This window comes from Agelaius tricolor, unplaced genomic scaffold, assembly GCF_023055355.1.
Source record: "Agelaius tricolor isolate 1412-34295 unplaced genomic scaffold, bAgeTri1.0.p SCAF_15, whole genome shotgun sequence".
Classification (NCBI taxonomy): domain Eukaryota; kingdom Metazoa; phylum Chordata; class Aves; order Passeriformes; family Icteridae; genus Agelaius; species Agelaius tricolor.
This window is the reverse complement of record NW_027269275.1, coordinates 14,677,819-14,699,618: the sequence shown is the minus strand read 5'-3', so window position 1 is coordinate 14,699,618 and position 21,800 is coordinate 14,677,819. Positions and strand designations below refer to the sequence as shown.

Sequence of the window (21,800 nt, the reverse complement as noted above, 5' to 3'; positions counted from 1 at the left end):
GTTTGCAAAGGTCACTACAAGAAGGACATGGAGGTATTGTGGTGAGCCCAGGGAAGGGCAATGGAGCTGGGGAAGGTCTGAAGCAGAAGTCTGGTGATGAATTAATGAGGGAGCTGGGAGGGCTCAACCTGGGGAAAAGGAGGCTCAGAGGGGACCTTATCACTCAACAACTCCCTCACCGCAGGGTGAGCCAGGGGGGATCGGGTTCTTCTCCCAGGTAACAAATGATAGGACAAGAGGAAATGGCCTCAGGTTGTGCCAGTAGAGGTTTAACTTGGATATTAGGGAAAATTTCTTTGTGGAAAAGGTGGCCAGGCGCTGAGACAGGCTGCCCAGGCAGTGGTGAAATCATCATCCCTGGAAGTGCTCATAGGGTGTGTGGACGTGGTACCTGGGGACAAGGGTTTTTTTTTAGTGGTGAACACAGCAGTGCTGGGTTAGTAGCTGGACTCGATGATCTTTAGAGATCTTTTCCAACCTTACTGCCTCTCTGCTTCTGTTTTCCCAGTGTTCTTGCTGCTTGTCTGGGGATGCACTGAAATGAAATGTTTGTAGCACCAAACCTGCCAGACTTCAGGAAGCATTTGGACAATGCCCTCAGACACATGGTGTGATTTTGGGAGTAGTCCTGGGCAGGGTAAGGAGTTGGACTTGATGTTCCTTGTGAATCCCTTCTAACTCAGGATAATCCATGATTCCACAATCCAGGCATCCCTGGAATCCATCTTGCTGGAATTGCTGATGCCAGACTATGCTAGGAGCGTTTCAAATCCATCAAATTCTATGTTATCCTGGTTGCCCGGGGTATCCTTTATCCTTCACTGATAAAGCAATCCTTAGTTCCGTGTCCTTTACTTTGTTTTACTTAAGCACAAACCACTGCAAATCCTCCAGTAAAATTCCAAACTCCCCAGTAAAATTCTGCAACCTCATTACGTCACAGTGTAAGTCTGCATATATATATATATATCAACAAAAATGCTACATTTTCATGCCATAAGGACTGGTTGATATAACAGGGAATGGAATTTTCCAGGAGTGGGATGGCTTTAGCTCAAAACCAGACTCCACCGCTGGCTCACTGGGCATCTCTAGCCCCAGCTGTATGGAATGTCACCCCTTGGAAGGCTGGGGAGTGTCGCAGACAGAGTTTCTCCAGAGAGGACCCCACCCCGGGGCTGATGTAGGACGAAATCTCGCGCAGGAACGATCGCGTCCGGCACGTTTTGCCCCCTGCGCGCCGCCGTAGCCGTTGCCATGGTGACAGGCGCAGCGGCCCGAGGCCCGCGGAGGCGCCGGGAGCTGCCGTGGAGGCCTCAGCCGGGGGCCCCGCGCCCTGCCTGGGCATGAGGCGGGGCCGGGGCCGCTGTCCACCGCTTCTGCGGGAAGAAGGTGAGGGGTGGGAGGTGGTGGAGTGCGGGAGGGGTCTTCGCGCCTCTCACCAGAGTGGCTGCCCGGGAAACCGCTGACCCAGCCCTGGCTCCCTTGCGTCCCTGTGCCTCTCTCTCTGTCTACCCTAATAGTGACTTCAGGCTGGTTTTTATATTCAGTGTTTTCTGGAGCTGGGTATAAGGGCACGCCGGGCGTACCCACTGTAGGTTTTGTAACAGGGATGCATGAGCATGAGCAAGTTTTCAACATGCATGAGCAAGTTTTCAACATGCATGAGCAAGTTTTCAACAGCCTAATGAGAGAAGGATAACATGACTGGTAATGATTTCTCATCAGTGATGAGCCAGTTGCCATGTAGCAGCTTAAATGGTGAAAGCAGGCAGATACTGCTAATTACTTCAAAGGGTGAAGTTAGGAATTTTTTATTCCAGCCTACGTGTTGATAAGACCGTGCTGATGAACATAAATTATATTCTCGGCTATTCTTATCCACTCCTCTACCAGTTGACCAAAAAAGACATTTCCAGCCCTTTGCCAAGGACTGAAGGGCTGTTGGCATACCAAGGCTGGAATTGTCCTGCTCACTCTTTCAGCAGTTGCTGTGCTTGCTCTCTTCCAGCCCTGTGAATTGTTCTGGCACTGGAACCATTATCAAAAATACCACAAGTGAACCAGAGACCTCCTTCTTTTCTTTCATCACTCTCCTGTGCATGTTAATCAGACTAATTGAAGTTGTTTGTCATGTTAGATGGTAATTTCACATCCTCTTTAGTTACTAAGGAAGGATGGGAGTGGTGCAGAGGTACCTTGAGTCAGCTCAGGTCCAGCAGAGCTCCTTTGTGCTGGCTTTGTGATGCTGCCCTTGATATCCTGCCTGGTTTGCTCTCCCTGCTATCTCATGTTTTCTGTGAAGCAGAGCAGCCCAACCCTCTGTTGTTAAAAACTCTCCTGGCCCTGTGGCAAGTGAAAAGCAGCATCTAATAATCCACCATAAAAAAGGAGAAATTGCTTCTGAGCTCAGAGCTGTTTCTCTTCACATGTGTCATCATTTTAGTCTCTAACTTAGTCTGCCTTGGAGCATCTCTGCAGCACCAGGGCTCAGTCACAGCACTTTTGTTTCACATCTTTTTGTTTTCCATTTTTGATTTCTGTAGATGAATATCTGCAATAAACCCCATAATAAGATAGCTCCAGAGGATTTGGGTGAAGCTGTCCCTGAGGTGAAGGTCCAACGTGCTCGAAGAAATGGCTGGAGCTGGCCCCTGCACCTGTTCCAGGTCATTGCCTGGCTGCTGTTCCTGTTCTTTGCTCTGGTTGGCTTTGGGATCCTGGTTCCCCTCCTGCCCCGCCACTGGCTGCCCGCTGGTTACATCGTATCCTTGGATGGAGAGGGAGCAGGGCTGGTACAAACTGTCCTTGGGGCTTTGGTAGCACAGAACACTTATTGGGTAGCACAGAAAGCATAGGAGAAAAGCACCTGAGCCAGAATTTTTCTCTGAACTGTCACCATCATCTTGGATATCTCCTGATTATAAAAAATCATTTGCTTTGAGATCCTCACTTTAGGTCACTGATGTTCTGCTTCATCACTCTCCATTAAGGTTACTGCCTTTGCTCTTCTGCTGCCTGCTTCTGCCTGTGTGTCTCCTTTGCTTTATATTATTCTTCTACAAGTGTGCTGCAGGGTTTGAGGGAAGTCATACAAAAAATCCCCTCCTGAAACATCCTTGTGAAGGCAGCCCCACCTCTCTGTGCTGGCTGGGTGAGTCATGAAAGGCAGCTTGGCATGCTTGTGGTGGCCCACAGTGGATCACCTCCCTGTGACCCACACTCTCCTGTGTTCAGGAGGAAGTCTGGGAGTGGCACACAAGGTGGTGTGGTGTGAACTTCAGAGGAGAGGTCCCTTATGGGACAGTCTGGAGCAGCAGTTTAGTACACATCTAACAAAGACAGTGAAGGGTCTAGAGGAGAAGCAGCTGAGGACCCTTGGCTTGTTCAGCCTGGAGCAGCTGGGGAGTGATCCCAGTTCTCCCAGTACTCCCAGTGCCACTGTGCTATCACCTGTGCCCAGGGAAGGAACTTCCTCAAAACCAGACCTTGTTCTAAAGGGATGGGGCGTGCACTTACACCCTTTATACATCTGACACAGATGCCTCTAAGTCTTGGATATGTTTGGGATGATTTTGCTTATTATTGTTATAGTTTTACACCTGCATGATTTAGACATTAATATCATTAGCTCAGTGGTCTTACATCTACTTAGCTTGCTCAAGTCTTTGATATTATCACAATTCAAACCTTGTGAATTTGTCTATTAAATATCTTAATAATGCAATCTAAAGTTACTCCTAATTAAACAGATTAATATTTCCTCAAGTTTTACTTCCAGTTAATAAAGCACTAATGTCTCTTTTGTGTCAAAGGCAAATCCCTTCCCAATCTGCTTCATCAGCCATCAGAGCTCCAGTGAGCTGGACCTCTCAGAGGCCTTGTTTTTTAGCTTACTAAACTGATCTATTTTCTGTAGGTCTTAGTATGATCAATGATGTGCACATCTGGGTGTATAGAAACAGTGACAAACCCTGGATCCTTTGTAGGAGCCTGCTTTAAAGGTGTGCTCCTCTTCCCTGGGATTCTAAGGAAAAGGAAAGCAAGGGAATCAATACTACTTCCCTGATGTGACCTTTTTTTTCTTGAAAGTCTGGTGCAGTGAAAGGGCATGTGCACAGCCTTTCCAAGGAGTCTGTATGGACTGAGAAACTTGGACCTATGTCAGCAGCCTGTACTTGGGCTCAGATGCTGGTAAGTACAGGTAACTTTTGAAGACATTCTGTGCTAGGAAGAGCACTTCTGCAAGGCAGAGAAGTACATAATGAGGAGGGATGTTCCTGTAGGTTTACTTATCTTTTTACAGGGATATTTATTACAAGGCAAATGTCTCTATCAATAAAGCTCAGATTAATGCGCTGCAATGTTATACAGCAATTTCTAATTCTATGCCATAAATTTTTCGTCTGTGTGGGGTTTGTGTATTAAGGATTAAAAGACATGTTAAATCCTTAACTGTGTACTTCAGTGTCCAGGAGTGTGTTTTATCTACCATTTAGTTGTTCATCTTACTGCAGTTTCCATTGATCCTGCGGATGCAAACGTGCGAGAAAAAAACTATCTGGGGCCTCTGGCCACCTTCAACCGTAACCAACACGCACATGTCATTGAGAACCATCACTGCCATGTCTGTGATGTGGATGTGTAAGTAGCTCTTCTTTCTCCTGCTCTGTCTTCTTCACCATTGCATGTCACCATTAGTCCTTAATGTCAGACTATAAGATTTGAAATTGAGCCCCTGAGCTGCTACAGTGCAAGTTAAGCTTCATCCTGTGGCAGGGTTCAGGTAGCTGGGTAGGGGCCTTCTGTCAAATGTGCACAGGGTTCTGTGTTTTATTTCATTGCTCATGTTGTGTGGAGAAGGCTGTAGTGTGCCATGTTCCCTGGGTGTTGGTGTTTTACCTATCAGTGTTTAAGTTTTGTGTGTGCTTGTCTCTGGCTGGATGCTGGCCAGTTGCAGGAAATGCTTGGAGGGCAGGCATTAACACCAAGCTCTGTAGTATTGCTGAAGGGATTCAAATAAGAATTCAACAATCTCCAAATTAAAAATCATGCAGTGCCTTGAAAGGCGAATTTTGGGATTGTGGTGCAGCAGTGATAGATAAGTTTGGGAGATGAAGTACTCCTGATGCAGAAGGTTTACTCACTATTACCAGTGCAGAAGGTTTACTCACTGTTACCAGGATCTCTGCTGCTGTATCCCCCTGTGTTTGAGTCACTGAAAAGTCACAGTAATGAGCTGCCATGCTAATGCCACCCTTTCCTTGGCAGGAGTGCCAACTCAAAGCACTGTGGAACTTGCAACAAGTGTGTGTGTGGCTTTGATCATCACTGCAAATGGCTCAACAACTGTGTGGGAGAGAGGAATTACTGGTAAGAGTTTGGCATTGTGGTAGAAGCACAACACTGCATCAATAATGTGGCTCCTTCTCTTTCCAGGGCTCTCCTGTATCTCAGTCCAGTCTGTACTTAGCCATGCAGACCCACTTTTCTTTTATCTCCTGGCTGAAGAGAATCAGTCATGAGAAAACTAGATGGAAAATACAAGCATAATCATTCAAATAACCAGGGATAAAATTCCTGAACTTAGAATGTTGTAGCTGAACATCTGTAAGTAAAAACAGAGAACATATATTTGGTGATAGGAAATGCATACAGGATGTTAATTGAGTGTCCTTAGTGCTTCTGAAAGCTGAAGTAGGAATGGAACCATGATGGTGCTGTTCCAATTTGAAACAACCTGCATCCAGATCATGTGCTTTCCCTACAAGACTTGCCAGTTGGCAGGAGTCACAGCAGCATATAGGGACCTCTAATCCATGCCAGGTTTGAGATAAGAATAAGGAGATTGTCACTGATGCTTCTCAATTTACTTTCCTGCACTTAAACCCCGTGGAAAGCAAAGCGATGTTGCTGGGTGCCATGTTACACTGATGGCTGGTGAAGCAGATCAGGAAGGGATTTGCCTTTGACACACACTACACTTCAGATTTTGTGCAAGGGAGCTCTTTGTCTGTCCTAGATATACTCTACTGTTTTGTACCCATGGTTGCACTAAAGGGTCACAGTTTAGTCCCTCAAAGTAACAAATAATAAGTAAAGCTGTTCACCAGTATCTATCAGAAGTGTAAGAAAGTGTGACAGTAATTTGAGATAGCTGTCTCTTTGTTTATTAGAGGCTGGGATATTGATTTGTGTGTGTGATGTTACTGAAGGCACTGAGAGCTCTCCCTTTCCTGGCAGGCTCTTTTTGAACAGTGTGCTCTCTGCCATTCTGGGCCTGGGGCTTCTGCTGCTCGTCGCTTTCTACGTCTTTGTGGAGTTCTTCGTGGACCCCGCGGTGCTTCGCTCTGACCAGCACTTTGATGGTACTGCAGTGCTCCACATGAGCATCCTGGGGATCAGCCAGCATGTCTTGATGAGGGTTTGGATTCTGTCAGCTCTTCCACTGAGGAGGAACTCCATTCCTTACTGCTTCCATTTTATATTTCTGTTAGAGTATCTCTGCTCAGCTGGATAGAATGTCTTTCCTTACAGAGCTAATTGCTCTTCCTAAAAGCCCTGCAGACACCAGATTTCTTAGGCCTCCAGTGCACAATGGGTCTGCAGCTACTTTTGATTCCAGCTATAAAGTTTATTTAGAGATAATTCATACCTGGACAATCTACTTATCTCCAACTCTCTTTGTTTGACAGCTTTGAGGAACCACATGGATCGCTGGTTTGTGTTTCTTCCCGCATCTCCTGTTGAGACTCAGGCACCTGCCATTTTGGTGACAGCTGGGATTTTTATTCTTCTGAGCCTAGTGACCATGATCCTGCTGGGCCACCTCTTGACTTTTCACATCTATCTCTGTAGGTGTTTTGTTCCTGTCATCTATACCCTCATTTCATTTTTGCTTATCTTCTACTCATCCTGCATTCACTGAACACCCGTGTCACTAATATGCACCCATTGTGTAAAATTGGGATTTAACATCATATTTCTGAATTCCCCCCTGTACCACGTAGGCTTATCAGTGCTTGTGTAATGTGGGGCTTGTGTTGGGCCTCTGCAGCCATGTTTAAGCTATGTTATCCTGGAACTGAAAGCACATGGTAGGGTACTGAAGAGGCCAAGTGGGATGAACTGGGCAATGTCAGCTTGATGCCAGTGATGGCAGATTCAGATTAACTCCACATATGGCCTTTGTGAGTCTCCTCACAGTGCTCCCCAGTACTTCTGTTGTGTGAAAGAGCCTGTATTTTTCCCTTACCCCAGAGAAATGTGGATGCACAGAGCTGAATTTCTGATGGGAGCACTGCCATCCAGGTTAAGGTCCCTTTATGGAAATTGTACCATATTGATACAAGAAGATTTGTGGAATTCAGAGAAAGAGGCTTTCAGAAAGGCTTCTCTTTAGATCTACTGCTTGTTGCTCTGGCAAGAAAGGATATTTATGTTTGTTTATGTAGAAATGGGCATCAAAAACTTTTTTCAGCCATCATCTACAATTAAGCCAATGCTTTTTGGCTGCTGATGAAAGTCATGATAGGGAAAGATCTTACATTTGCAGTAGCTGGTGGTGGCAGAAGTAGGAAAGAAGGGATGTGGTGGAAGAGAAGTGAGGACAGAGGTTACAGAGGATCCTTGGATGGATTTTCAGGTTCTCAGTTAACAGACGTGCAGATGCCAACACAAACTAGGTCAGCACAAACCAGCACAGCTCCAGAAGCAAAACAGTTGCACTGCTGAAGTGTAGTGTTTGATAGGGGAGTGTTCCCAGCTGGCATGGACAGTGCACCCAGTGAGGACACTGACCACGCTATGATTTCACTTCCTTGGCAGAATTGACAGTTGGCTTTTCTGCGTTAATGGCACTGCCTGGAGATTTGAAAAGTTGATGTAGCACTTTTTAAAGACAAAAAGCATAACAAAGCTCCAGGAAGGTTTCTCCTGAATGAAAGAAGATTATTCTGTTGAGTCCTAAGTGGTATTTATCCTGTCCTTGTGTGCAGCTTCCACAAGAGGGTGCTCCCTGCCTGAGATAATGACCTGCTTTGTCTGACAGACAGAAATCTCTGTGTGTGCCACTAGTTGTGCTCTGGGCTTGGGGGAGATTTTGCTGCTCTTGTCTCGGAGTGATTCTTTTTCCTCTTTCAGAATAAATTTCGAGCCAATTTAACTTCTACTTTTGGCCGAATTTTAAATCGTTATCTTCCATCTTATGTGGAAACAGAATTATTGCAAATGTTTTTAATGTTTTATTACATTATAATCTGCTGCCCTAATGAAACTGTTTCCATCTGTGCAGAATGTATTGTGTAAGCCCTTGCTTTAAAGGAGGGGTGTCACCACACTGAAGCCTTTATTGTGTGCTGCATATGAGTATGCATTGCACTTACCATTGCATTTGCACTTACTACTGGCTTTCAGGGAGACAAAGTATGTCTGAACTTAAACTCCTCTTATTTTATACCTGTAATTGTCAATAGTCTCCTCTGAATGCTTTAAGGCAGACAGTGTTGTAATGAGCTGTCTTCCCTCTTTTGAGACTAGAAATACACTTTACCAATTCCAATGTAATTACTGTTGGTCAGTATTTCTTCATATATCTTTTTGGTTTTCAATAATTAAATTACAGAAATTCAACAGCACCCATGTGAGTGGTACTGACCTTAGGCTTCTGTTACAAAATGGCTTAAGTCAGGTATGACTATTAAAATTTAGAATCTAGTTTTGTTACAAGCACAGTGAAAATCTCAGAGTTACTCTCCAGATTTTAATTACTCACTGTGATCACTCAAAGAAAGTAGGTTATTCTCAAAATAGTAGGTCCATGTATTCAAAATTACTAGTCTTGATTCAGACTCAGTTCTGGAGGCATTTGGTGAAGCATGACACTTCAGAAACTTGGAGGGAGGATTTTTTTCTTCAATACCAAGAGGCTGATAGTAGAATAAAAAGAAAAAAATAGTAGGGAATATAGGAAAGCATATGGGGTTACTCACAGACTGATAATATTTTGCATGTTATGTGCTGCAGTGTTATCTGGCCAAAAAAATGCAGTATTTCAACTAAATAGCTCTATCAAAATACTTTAAAAGTTACACTGTAAGTATTCAGAAACCAACAAAATCCAAATTAAAAATGGTTAATAGGCCTTTGCTTATGAAGCAACATTCTGTTTTCCAAAGAAAGCAAAGGGTGCCATTCTAGGAGCACTTGCCAGCACCCTGCACTGTCCCTGTTAAGTAATCACTTGGCTGCAGACTCACATTCATCTCTATGTTCTCTCTTCTTGGCCAAATGGATCCTGATTTTTATTTCTTCATAAGGTGATTGTGATTCCTTATTACGGTGATTTTTATTTATTCATAAAGTGATTCTCCCCCACTTTTCTGTGAAGGGCATGGTTTTGAGAGGTAAGATATCAGTGATCTAAATGTCTTCAGGCAGAGGGAGGATTTTAGTCCAGATGATCCTAGGCATCTGCTTTAACTGCTGTGCTTCTGTAAAAAGGAGGAATAACCATCGTGCTGTGTGCTAAAACCCTTCAGCATCCTTTTCTGGGTTTATTCTCTGAAAATGCTTAAGGTCATTATGGGAAGAATGTCTGCATTTTGGACTCTTTTTGGGTCTCATGAAGAAACCAAGTTGCTCAGAAATGTCACATGCTTTTGGTCATTCATGGAAGCAGGTGTGTTTGCATGGGGACCTGGAGAGCTCATAAAGTCAGGGACATGTGAACTCTGGGCACATCTGTTTGGCACAAGGCAAGCTGTGCATTTGATGCTCACTGGTTTGCACATTAAGTGTCTCAATCACTACAGGACACTCTAACCTGCTCCATTTCTTCTCTCCATTTAGCACCACCTTCTGCAATACCTTCTGATTGCTCACTGAGCTGTTTGTACAGTGCAGATCTTAAACCTCTTAGACAAGAATAATGGATTTGCCCTGAAATGAACTGAACAAATCACTATAGTATAGAAGGCTGTACCATTCTAGGACACTTTAAAATAGCAGGACTATAAGAAAGCATTGTGATGGTGACAATAAAGGATATAGTAGGATGTACAGAGCACAGCTACTTTTGGCTTGGATTATCAGTTTCTTCATGTTTATAGTTACTATTTGATGGTATAGTTATCCAGCCTGTTTGTGTAAGTGCAGTCAGGGAGGGGCCTTTCCTGTGCTGACAGGTCTCTTTCTTCCCTTTCAGTGTGGCACAAGCTGACTACATATGAGTACATCCTGCAGCAGCGTCCCCAGCAGCAGCCAGACAAGGTAGACAAGAAACAGGAGTCTTGTTCCTCCCAAGTGAGACCCAGTCAGGTACTCATCCTACTTTCAGCCCATTTCCCAAAAACAGCTTTCTTTGTTTGCTGTGTAAACTTTGCTTCACTTTCTTGTGTTCCATGTTTTAAAGGCAGTTGCCAGAGATAAGACTTGGTACTTTGATGGAGTTGAGTAGGATGTGAAAGAGTGCAAGGCCTGTGATTCCATGAACACTTTAGGTATAAGCAAGTAGTGCTTTCAAAGGAATCAATCCCACCCACTCTCTTCCTCCACCACTTTTTTTGGGTCCTGCACTATCTCGTCTCTTCTGCCAGCACAGCTGTTCATTAGGACAGGGTGGGGGAACTCATCTGAGTAACAATAAACTTTGTTAAAAAAGCAGTTGAGCTGGCCCAGCTCCCTCCCAATTGGTTCACCAAGCAGTCCCATGAATGCCTGGCTCAGCACAAAGGAGGGTAGCTGAGGAGTGGGAAGAATCCTTTCCCTGGAAAGGACAGGACCATCTGTTTGGGCGGCACTGCACATCCTGGGGCCTTGTGTCATGGCTTCAAATGAGGCAGGCTCTAGGGCTGGGGAAACTGGGGCTAATCACTGAGCAGCAGTAATTTAACCATCTTAAAAGTGAAAAGGACACTAGTTTTGCAGAAATGACCCAGATATCTGCTTTTCTTTGAAATGAGTCTGTATAATGATAAGGGTCCTTGTTATTGGCATGATGTTGATCTATATCTCTGTAAAAAGAGTTCTACAAGCTCTTAAATGCTGTTAGACTCTGCTGAGGCAAGTATATCAGGCTCTGAATTGAGAGATTCAGTGTAATTTATTTTGATACAAGGCAAAAGAAGTTATTGGATTGACTCAAATTTTGACTGGACACATTCTATACTGACTTCAGCAGGGGCTTGAACTAGAAATTTCCCAAAATTCTTCCTAATCTAGATTATTCTGTGATTCTCAGTCATGTATAATTTTTCATTTTATGCAAGTAAGTTATCTACTATACAAACAGTTTTGTATTTCATAAGAAATTAATTAAATACAAGCTTCATCCAAGTATTCTCTGTAGAGATACTGGCATGTCTCTGGATTCATCCATAGTTCTTCCCTATCAAAGCAAAGGGGAAAGTGAGCTCATTCACTTTTCTATAATATGAAGTCCCTAGCTTTTCATATATATTTTTTACTGTTTTGGAAAAGCTGAACTTTCAGTTCAAACAGAGGTTTCCATAACAACAAAAATATTTGGCACTTTGTTTCACAGAGCTTTGCTTACTATGAAGATTAAAACAATAATAAAGCATTAGCTCTAATAATCTAGTTATTCAATTTTAGTTGATACTGAAAATGTATTTGAACAGGGGTGGACTTTATGTGTGTGTGCACTTTTGGAATGTTGGCATTCTCCTGTCCTGTTGTTCTCCTGTCTGCACCGGTTGTTATCTAGATGTGTGTGAATATGGTTACTTTGAAGCAGCAAGCCTGGAAGGAGCAGGATGAAAAGGAGTTTGATGTTTCAGGACTGCAGTTAGGACCTTGGGGAACAAGAAAGACTGGATGATGCCCAGTAACATTGTTAAAAAAAATGTTAACCCACTAGATTTTCCTTGTTTCTTACATAGCAACCAGAGATAAACACAAACAAATAGATTGGAGTAGGAGGACACCAAGTGACTTGCCTTTTGTAAACTGTGTTGAATACAGCCTTCTTTAGCTTGAACACTGCAACCCTTTGTAATTGATCCAACATGTTGTAAGCATAAAATGGAAATCATCCTCTTCCCACTTTTGTCTGAACTGTTCATTCATTTTAGGGACTAAGAAGAAACATGCATTTCCCCTTTAATGCTTGTTTTTGAGCCTTATTCAAGCTTGGGTGTTGGTTTTGGCTTCAGTTTTCCATGTTGGTCTGTGGTTAAGTCTTCAGCTATGTTCAAGTTAAAGGATTCTTGTTCAGGATAAAGGATTCTTATGTACTCGTAGGATCTACAAAATAAGAGCCCTAATTTTGCACATTTAAGTGGTTCAGATGTCACAAAAAATGCAGAACAGTTGGGCACATTGAGCCTTTGCTTCTATTACCATACCTAAAGCAGGATGTGCAAGTAACCATTTTTTCTGTAGTCATTTGCAGTCCAAAGAAATATAAACTAACCCAAATCCTATGCTTTAATGCATAATTGCATTCATGCCAGGGAGCTGGCTTTCATATGAGGCCAGCTGGGATGTGATTCTTCTCACATTCCTAAAGCTTTGAACTTGCTTTGGAAACTGATTCAGGTTGGTGGGGTTTGATTTTAAATACTAAACACAGATTTTAAACTCAGCTTCCCTTACACTTTCAGAATTGTTGCTTTCTTCCAATATTGATGTAAAACAAACTTAGTCTTCACTCTCAGCCTCAACACTTGCAACAGACTCACCTTCCATGGGACAAGAACACTTTTTTTCCTGTTCAATTCTGCTTCCCCTCCAGGCAGACAGCACTTCAGGGCACTTCTGACACTGAAGTGGTTGATAAGGGCAGCTGCAGTGGGCAAGGGAGCTGAATCCATCCTGGGATTGTAAACCATGGACCTTGGGGTGGTCACAGCTGGCAGTGGGTGAACGTGGCCAGGATGTGCACAGGGGCAGAACTTGGGCAGTGTGTCAGCCCAGCAGTCTGCTTTCAGCAGGAGCAGCAGCTGAATCCTGACAACCAACTGCAAACAGTGCCTTGTCTTGATGCTGCAGAGGAAAGATTCTGATTCTCCTGCTAAATGCCTGGGAGCAGAGGGAGGCTTGGGCTCTGTGCTGTGGCTGTAGTTTGTGTCGCACTCTGAGAGAGCATTGTATTTTCTACTGATTGAGTCTCATTTGTTTTCATAGTCAGCTCTAATGCTTTACTTTCATTTATGTGGCTGGTTTGGTTCTACATTATTTATAGAAGGCTGAAATGAACAGAATTGATTAAAAAAGGCTCTTTCATTCCCTGCTTGGAAAGAAATTCTCCACGTTATTCTCAAGATGAATCATTTATTAAGCTCCCTTGAAATGCCAGTCCTGCAGTCCTGTTTATGTGCTGTGGACATTGAGTCCTGATTGTTTTCAGTTGTTCTGTGCAGTGGGATGTCTCTGCTGCAGCTCATTTCAGCCATGAGCTGCTTCCCTCTGAAAAGACCTGCATCTCCTGCCTGTACACTCACAGTGACACGAGACTGTGCCTGGTCTCCTTCCCTTGTGACTCAGGTGCATGAGGCCTGAATGTAAATCTTGATTGTAAATGTCCCAAGGAGCTTTGAGGAGACCTTTGTGCACACTTTGTGTTCAGTTGGTGATGAGTGATGATGTGACTTGAGTTACAAGTTCCAATTGAAATACATGTAGTAAATTTCTGCAGATTATTAATCTTGCACTTGGATAAATTTTTAAATCAGAAAGACATGGTTTTGATTTCTAAACCAATTCCCTTCAGATATTATGTTACCACCCATAAAACAGCTGAAATTGTTTTTTTTCTCTTTTTATTTGCCTTTCCTTTTTATTCCTAACATCTGAAATGATTTCTTGGCTGTCACTGAATGTGCAGCTCCATGGATTCTTTTCCAGTTCATAGACTGTTGCCCTGTATATAAAGTTTAAACTGCTTTTCCCACATGCTTCACTTTCCATCTTTACCTCTAGCAATATTGATTTTTTGTGCCATTTTAGCATCCTGTAATTCAATATTGCAAAGATCTTCCACAGCTCTTTGCGGCTGGCTTTCATTTTTAATGCCTTACATCAGGGAGTGTCATCACCAGGCTTCTCACTGCTCTGCTCTTTTGTTGATTGTTTATGAACTTGTTCAAATGCAGAGGCCCTGGCTCTCTCAGGAACTCATTTGTGGCATGTCCAACTTTGACTTCATTTTCTCAAATTTGCTGATCAGGCTCTTCAGAAAAGAAAGGTCTTCATGAGCTTGTTTTAGCTATTTTTGAAGCTAATGCCTATCACATTTTAAATCCTTCCATTTAACCTAAAAGTTACTTTAAAATATCTTTGTAGTCACTGCATGGTGAAACACTTATGAAGAAGTTCTCTCGATGATTATTTAAGTTTAAAAGCAGCTGATATGTGGTGTCCAGGTCCTTCTGAGCATGGTTTATCCTTTTTTGATAATAGGGCTTCATACTCTTCATCCCTTGGTACTCTGACCATCCTAACTGGGTGCTTTTGAGGGAGAACTGGGGTCCTTTCCTGTAATGCAGCACTTGGATTTAGGAAACTTGTTCTTATAATGTTTCTGAAAATATGCAGTTTTCAAGTTCAGCTGTCATTATTCTGAGCTCATCCATACCTGAGGCAAATAAACAATATATCACACTCATTTTTAAAAATCAGCAGGTCTTAACCACACAGGGTCACACAAGAAATAGAAAACACGTTATGTTTTTCCTGTATCTTTAATGCTTCCATTCTCCTCACCTCCATTTTGCATTTAAAAGACATTTTTTGCATTCACTGCAGAGCTCCTCAGATTGGACTGTGTAACTAATGGAAGCTTTAAGTGGTATTTTGAATGTGCTCCCAAGAAATGACTAAGCTGATCTCTCTAAGTGTGATTTGGTTTTGAGTCATATGAAATACTGACTGGACTAAAGAAATTAATCAAGGACTTCTAATTGTTCCAATCTTGGGTTTTTCATCTTCTTAAGCTGCAGTTTCCTGCTGTGCTACCAATAGGGACAAAAGGTATCTGGCATAAGGAGAAAGAGTATGTCTGTAATGAAAATCCCTCTTCTCCCCTCTGTGTTTGTATTAGTCTGAAAATGCTGTTTGTTTTGTTTTTTCCAGGAAGCAGACTTATTGTCAGGTAATCCTGGCTATACAGACCCTGGAATTCGAGGAGAGGAATTCTCAACAGTAATTGCAGGAAAAAGGTGAGAAAAGTCAAGGAAAAGATTCTCCAAGCATGGTGAATGGGAAATTGCTGTCAAGGTCACTGATGGGCCCTAAGACAAAAGTACTTAGAAGGGTAGTGAGCACCAGTGTTTTGAGCAAGGCATGGTGAAATCTTTGAGTTTCAGGAGGGTAGATACATGCAGGAATACTTGCCTTCTCTCTCCTGGGAAAATATCTTTCCTAGAATATTCTACTTAGACTGTTTTATATTAAATATTTTATAGCAAACTGCTTTCTATTAATTGTATTATATTAAAATTACTTTAAGGCTGGCTGATTTGTCCTGTAACTCCTCTATTGAGCTCATTATAGTTGCATGACTTCAGGTTGTAGAGAAATGCATCACAACAGTTACAAGTTTATAACACGGGCAAGCACTCATGGGAAAACAGGATCCTTGTCTCTTAATTAGTCCTTTCCTGTTAACTTGTGTCCCTGGGGATTTCCTTCTTATTTTGCACAATTGTGCAGGAGAAGTTCCCCTGCAGTTTTGCTGGGAATGCTGTGTAAGGCAGGGGAGGCTGTGATCAGCCTGATCTGTGTGTGCAGGCAAAGAGGGCATCAGACTTAAGTCCTGCCTTAGGGAATCACCTTGTGTGTCTGCTGTGTTTTTAGCTTTCCAAAGCTCTATGTCCATAACCAAGAAGGTGACCCCAAGCAGAGCTCATCCCCTGAGTCCCCATCTCTTCCCTCCGTGGCCCCTTCTCAGGTAAGGAGGATTTGCCCCACACCCAAGGTGCTGCTGACAGCCCACCCAGGTGCTTGGGCATGCTCACTCTAGAGCAGGCTGTGCTTACCCCTGCTCACACAGGCTCTGCCTCCCCTCAGTGAGTGTCTGCAGGTGTGGCTGTGCCCTGCAGTCACCAAATCCAGGTGATGTTCTCCTGTCTCCACTCACAGGCATGATCAGAGCTATCTTCCAGTCCCCTCATAAGCTCACAGCTGTAATCCAGTGCCTTGCTGCCCCGGTGCAGCTCAGTGACTCTGACTATGCTGCTTTGTTGATGTAAGAAGCTCTGCATGTTTCTGTAGAGCAAAATCCAACAGTTTAAATGTTCAAATAAAGCAGTTTCCCAGGGGAAGATGGTGTGTGTGGATATGGAGCTTGAGTGTATGGAACAGCTCTCCAAAGTCTTGGACTGGGCTCCTGATATTCATGTATCTGTATCCAGATGCTCTCTCCTCTTGCTCAGATGGCAGGTGGTGGTGCTTTTCCTCTTTCCTCCAAGCTTATTAATCAGTCTTGCCATCTAGATGGTAAGAAAAATTTGTTTTCATCTATACAGTATTTGGGACAAGGACTGTTCCTTTCTTGGGACATCCTGTGCTCTGTGAGTTTTGGTTCCCTCTTCTAGTTTGGCTTTACAAATGCAAGTGACCAGTGTCTCATACAACCCCCAGCTCTATGAGACAACAGCTTCAAGGTACCTACACAGAGAGAGTCACTGTATGCAGATAGTGTGGGGGTGTGTTAGTAAATGCATGTTCTCTATTTCTGCTTTGTAGTATCTCAGTCTTAATGGTAAAATATTCTTGGACTTTGGTTATACCTAGTGCGTGTTATTCAAAGTAGGAAGAATTAAAAAGAGATAACAAGTAAAAAAAAATGTCTCCTTCCTTTGGGCTGGTGAACTGACTTCCCTCCTCTTGGGCTACTTGCTTTCACAGCAACAGAAGAAAAGAAGAAAGAAAGTGCAGAAAGTTTCTTCCTCAGCAATGGACAGTGGATCTAAAGCACATGCTACACCTCAGCTCTCCTTCCCAGATCCCCCATCAGGTGAGAGTGCACCAGTCAGCTTCTCTGCTGAATCTTGCATAAATAAATGTATGATTTGCTTTAACAGTACTGCATCAGCCAGAGCAGAGTTCCTGGGCTTGTTGATGTCTTTGTGGGGCTGAGCAATCTCTCTCTCCTTAAGGTTTCTTCTCCCTTTATTTCCATCTGCAGAGTTACCAGCCATGGCTGCTGCCACCTCACCTTCCCACAGGCTTCACCTCTTAGTGCCAGCTTTTCCTCTGAGAGCTGCTGTGTCCCCCAGCAGCATGGGCCTCATCCAGGCAGCAGGACCCCCAGCTCACCATCACTCAGAGTCTGCTGAGTCCATGGATAAGATTCCTGTGGCTCAGATTCACTCTGGGAGCCCAGTCCTTCAAGGGCCTCCTAAGAATAACTCGGGCAACTCTCAACATTGTCCCTTGTCCACAGACAATCCCAGAGGAGTCAAGAAGAAGAATCTGTATTCTGAGCACAAGGTCAAAAGGAGAAGCTGCCAGCAGGATAGACATGTGGAACGAGACCTGGAGCTTTTTTCTAAGATTCCTGCTGTGTTTGTAAGTAAGAGCAGTGGAGAACCTCTTGTCCCTCAGCCCCAGCCCAGTGAGAGCACGTCAGAGCCTGACCACAGAAAATGCACCAGCAAGCAGCACGTGGGCACACATGATCCATGCTCAAAGGACATAAGGACAAGCACCACAGCGGCCTAGGGACCACCCTTCCAAAGCCACGGCCTTTGGGAGCAGCATTAGTGCTGTGTGGAGCCCTCCAGGACTCACCCCTCACTGTGCACGTGCTGTCAGGCTGCAGTGGGACATTTCTCATCCTCAGCCAAAGGCAGGAGGCAGCAAGGTGGCAAACCTGAGGTAGATTTGTTGCTCACGAGAGCTCAAGTGCTTTCCCTGGGAAGGGCCAACCCCTCTTGGCCCTCTGCATGCTGGTACTGCAGTAAGTTCCCAGCAGAGTGTAAGATGGGGAAGAACAAGGCTGCACCTCTGCCATTCCCTGCTCCCTGAAAGCTGTATTTCCATCTGCCTACTCCCTGTCATTGGATCATGCTCAGGGGCTTCAGCAGGGGGTCAGGGAGTAACCTCAGGATTGCCCCATCCCTATACCGCTTTCCACTGTGCTCCCTCAAGCCAAGCCCACCACCAGCATCTTCTCTCTCTCTCAGCATAGCTTGACCTGCTCCTCCTTCCCAGCACTCTGGGGTGCCCCACACTGCAGCATTCTCATCAGAAGTTTTGGGATACAGCAGGCCCTGAAACCTTTGCAATTCCTGGCCTGCCAGATCTGTGTTAGCCCACACCAAGCCTGGGGTGTGTGTGTAGTGCAGAAAGATCCCACAGTAGACAGGGGGGCACATGGCCAGTGCCTTGAGCCACAGCAGCCTGTATGGGGGTGAGCTGCAGAGAACTGGCTGGGCTGCCATCCTACAGCACCTGTGCTCTCCCTGTCCTCATGGCTTCCCCAGGCAGCAGGCCCTGTTCCAGATTCCTGGCTGAGTGCTGAGGCTGGGCCTTCAGCAAGCCCAGATCTGCCTAGCAGCCAGCTGATCTCAGAGCCCAGACAGCAGCCACCAGCATGGCCATGTCTGACAGGATTTGACACATCCCCAGCACAGCACACTGCTGGTGCTGTGAGCAGACAGGTGCACCAACAAAGAAAAGGAAGCCAGGGGAGTCTTCATCACCCTTCCAAAATGTTTTGATGCATGAAAGGCACAACTGACCTTTCTGCAGCCTATGGTGGGTGCAGGTTAGGGAAGGACAGGACAAAGCATGGTGCTGTGAGAGCCAAGCTAAGCTGTTCTCCCTTTGTCTAGCTCAGTCTGCAAGCACTCCTTGGAACTGGGTCAGAGCAGGGCAGGGATCTAGAGTCAAAGGCTCTTTGGGCACAGTCAACATGGGACAGGCAGACTGGACTCACAGGCTTGATGGGAGGGTCTAGCCTGAGAGAAAGACCTGGGAGTGTTTTAAAGGGCTGCCTTACCACTCTTCTCTTGTGTGATTTTTGTCCCCTGAAAGAACTGGGATGAGGAGCTTTGACTCTTCATCAGTTTACACAATCTGTTGATCAGAAAAAGTGAGGTCTCATGTAGCTGTTGAAGTCATTTTTTCTCAGTTTTCAGGAAGGGCTGGCCTGTGGTCACACTGCTTGCAGCTTCCCTGCCTGCTGTGGCCAGTGGTGCCCTCTGGCAGTGTGACCTTTTGGGAAAGCAGGTGAGTGTGGACCAGCAGACATGGCACTGGGTGTCTGCAGAGACCAGGGCATTGCTCACCTATGGGTCCCAGTTAGACAAAACCCTTCCTGTTGTTTCTCCTCATGTCTGCTGTCATCCAAGGAAACTGTGTCCTGCAGCAATGCTGGGCTCATGGTTTTCCAAGGCCAGCTGTCTCTCCACCAGAAAGCATTGGTAATTCCTCTTCAGCAAGTGCCCCTGAGCAGACCTTGTGTGTTTTCTTACTCTGTCCATGCAGAATCAGTCCCAAAATCATGTATGGAGCTCTTTGGTAGCTCTGGCCACAATAAAATTTTCTATATTCTTTGCTAAACAGTTTCCTCCTTTCTTTTGCAGCAATTCCTGGCTCTGCCCCATTGATGATCCCCAGGCTGTTTGGTTCACTTCTCCCCTGGGCCTCTGCAGTCCCAGAAGGGCTCAGCACTGTAATTGATGTGGGGGTGACAGCAGTCCCTTCTCCACAGGGCCTTTTGGGTGTTAGATGGGAGTGTCTTCCCTGAGGAGTAGGGATCAGACCATCTTCTCCCTGAGCTGTGTACCCCAGCCTGGTCTTTGTGCTGGAGCACCAGAGGAAGGAGGCCCAGCCAGCTCTGCATTGTGCTGCAGAAAGGCTGCTGTGCTCTTTGGGCTGAGGGGAGCTGGGTTTCCTGGGCTATCAGATGTCCAGGCACATCCTTCTGCTGCCTTCAGCTGGAACATTTGCTCCACTCTGCTGAATAACTCAAGACTGCCAAACATGCAAAGCTGTGTCCGTGCCTTGGAGCAGCTGGGTGCTGAGCCAAGAGCCAGCCTCCAGCAGGATGGGCTCCCAGCACTGCCAGGGTTGGACTCTGATCTCCTAAACCTCAAGGGCAGCAGGAGAATTGTGTGTGCCATATGGTTACTGAAATCAGCTGGGGTTTATGTTTTTGCCACAACCACATCCAAAGAGCACTGTTGAAAATGCACAGTGAGCACCCAAGAGTGAAAATGGTGAGGCTGAGATGGTTTTAGCTCCTGGACTCTCCTTCTCAACCTTGCTTTTATCCTCTTGGGCCTTTAATGTTGATACCCTGCAGGTTCAAGTGCCAATGGCATTTCTGCTGCTCTGCATGCGGAATGTCCATAGCAGACCTGTGGCAGTAAGCAGAAGGAACAAGTCACATTGGGGTGCTGCTGCAGAGTCCAGCATGGGCAGAGCAGTCCTGGGCTCAGCACCAGAGAGTTGCAATGACCACAAGCTGCAGCCCAAAGCCATGAGAAAGCTGGGTTAAGGTCCTGACAGCAGAAGTCCTGATGCTTCAGCTCCCCATCACTGCAGACACATTGAGGTCTGACATCCTCAAGCACTTTCTCCAGCATAAATAAATAAAATGTTTTTGCCAGTGTGTGAACTCTCCCACCAGCTGAAGGCAATGCCCTGGACCAGCTGTTTCCACCACAAGACACTGTGGCTTTTTATTAGGAAGAAACAATGATTTGCAGGATGACAGCGTTCCACAATCCTCTGAAATCATGTCATGGTCCCTGGCCACTGTCTGGCAGCTGTGCCAGGCCCCACGGTGCCTGCTCCAAGCCTCTGCCTTGGCATGGGATGCACATCGTGGTTCCTTTCATCTCTGAGCCTGGCTCAAGTTTCTTTGTTTCCTCTTTGAAGTCAAGGGGACCTTCCTTTGGGAAATGATTTTATAGGACTCTGTTCCCGCACTGCTTTTGACACATGCTGAGAGCATCTCAATGAGCTGCCCTGAGCTGCAGGGTGGGCAAAAGGAAGGAGGATGGAGCTTTCCCCCTCTCCTGTGCCCGGAGCTGTGCAGGGCACGCCCGCAGCTGGTGCTCGGTGGCACACCCGGCACGGACTCGGCACAGCCCGGTCCCCATCGCGCTCAGCAGCCGCAGCTAAGCCCCGCTAATGCCTTGTGGACACGCCGTTGCTGGGGTGACCGTGTACATATTGCACAACCTCCGAAACACTTCCCTCTGTTTTGTAGCAACTCGCGCTAGAGAAGCGGCGCTCCCGCATAACCTCATCCCACCCCAGACACGGCCGAGCCAGAGAATCATTCCTGGAACGGGATGAGTCCCGGGAGGCTGCGGTGCCCAGCCTCGGGGGAAGCGAGGGGCAAAGAGGATGGGGGTGAGCACAGAGGGTGCTCGGAGGTTGCGCTTGTGCCCTCGTGCAAGCTCTGAGCTGCACCCTGAGCAGTCACAGCACTCCGAGCTCTGTGTGAGGTGGGAAGGACACAGCCTCAGCAGGAAGCAGCCGAACGCGCACCTCGGGGATGCAGCTGTGTGTGAGCTTCACCCGGTGCGTCCGGGGTGAGCGCTGGAGTATTCGGCTCATTGTGTCCCTGGGGCAGGAGACAGCCTGGGAACATCCTGACCTTGATTAGAAGGGAAAGGCCCCCGGCGAGCTGAGCCCTGAGCCCTGTGCATGCTCCTCCATCACATCACAGGAGCTGTGCAAGCTCCCTTTCAATTCCTGCCCGTCCCGCGGGCTGCGGACCAAGTCACAGCCTCCTCCCGGGCTTCCTTTTCCGGGCTGCGTGAGGAACAGCGGGAGCCGGCCAAGGACCACGCTCCATCCCTACAGGGCTGTCATGG

At 45.8% G+C, this 21,800-nt stretch overlaps 1 protein-coding gene across 4 annotated transcripts; it reads left to right on the top strand.

Moving 5' to 3' along the window:
• Window positions 1-1,235: 1,235 nt before the first annotated feature.
• On the top strand, window positions 1,236-20,340 carry ZDHHC1 (zinc finger DHHC-type containing 1). Of its 4 annotated transcripts, none has more exons than XM_071440597.1 (12): window positions 1,236-1,392; window positions 2,547-2,765; window positions 4,469-4,644; window positions 5,272-5,373; window positions 6,244-6,368; window positions 6,696-6,854; window positions 10,205-10,317; window positions 15,094-15,179; window positions 15,817-15,910; window positions 16,870-16,978; window positions 17,408-17,532; window positions 19,554-20,340. In XM_071440597.1, exons 2-12 carry the CDS (start codon window positions 2,547-2,549, stop codon window positions 19,575-19,577), a joined length of 1,332 nt encoding a protein of 443 aa, XP_071296698.1. In that variant the 5' UTR covers window positions 1,236-1,392; the 3' UTR covers window positions 19,578-20,340. The 4 variants fall into 4 exon arrangements, with proteins under 4 accessions (XP_071296698.1, XP_071296697.1, XP_071296696.1 ...); XM_071440596.1 differs by lacking the exon at window positions 19,554-20,340 and adding an exon at window positions 19,100-19,530; XM_071440595.1 differs by lacking the exon at window positions 19,554-20,340 and having other exon boundaries at window positions 17,408-19,530.
• The last annotated feature ends 1,460 nt before the right edge of the window (window positions 20,341-21,800 follow it).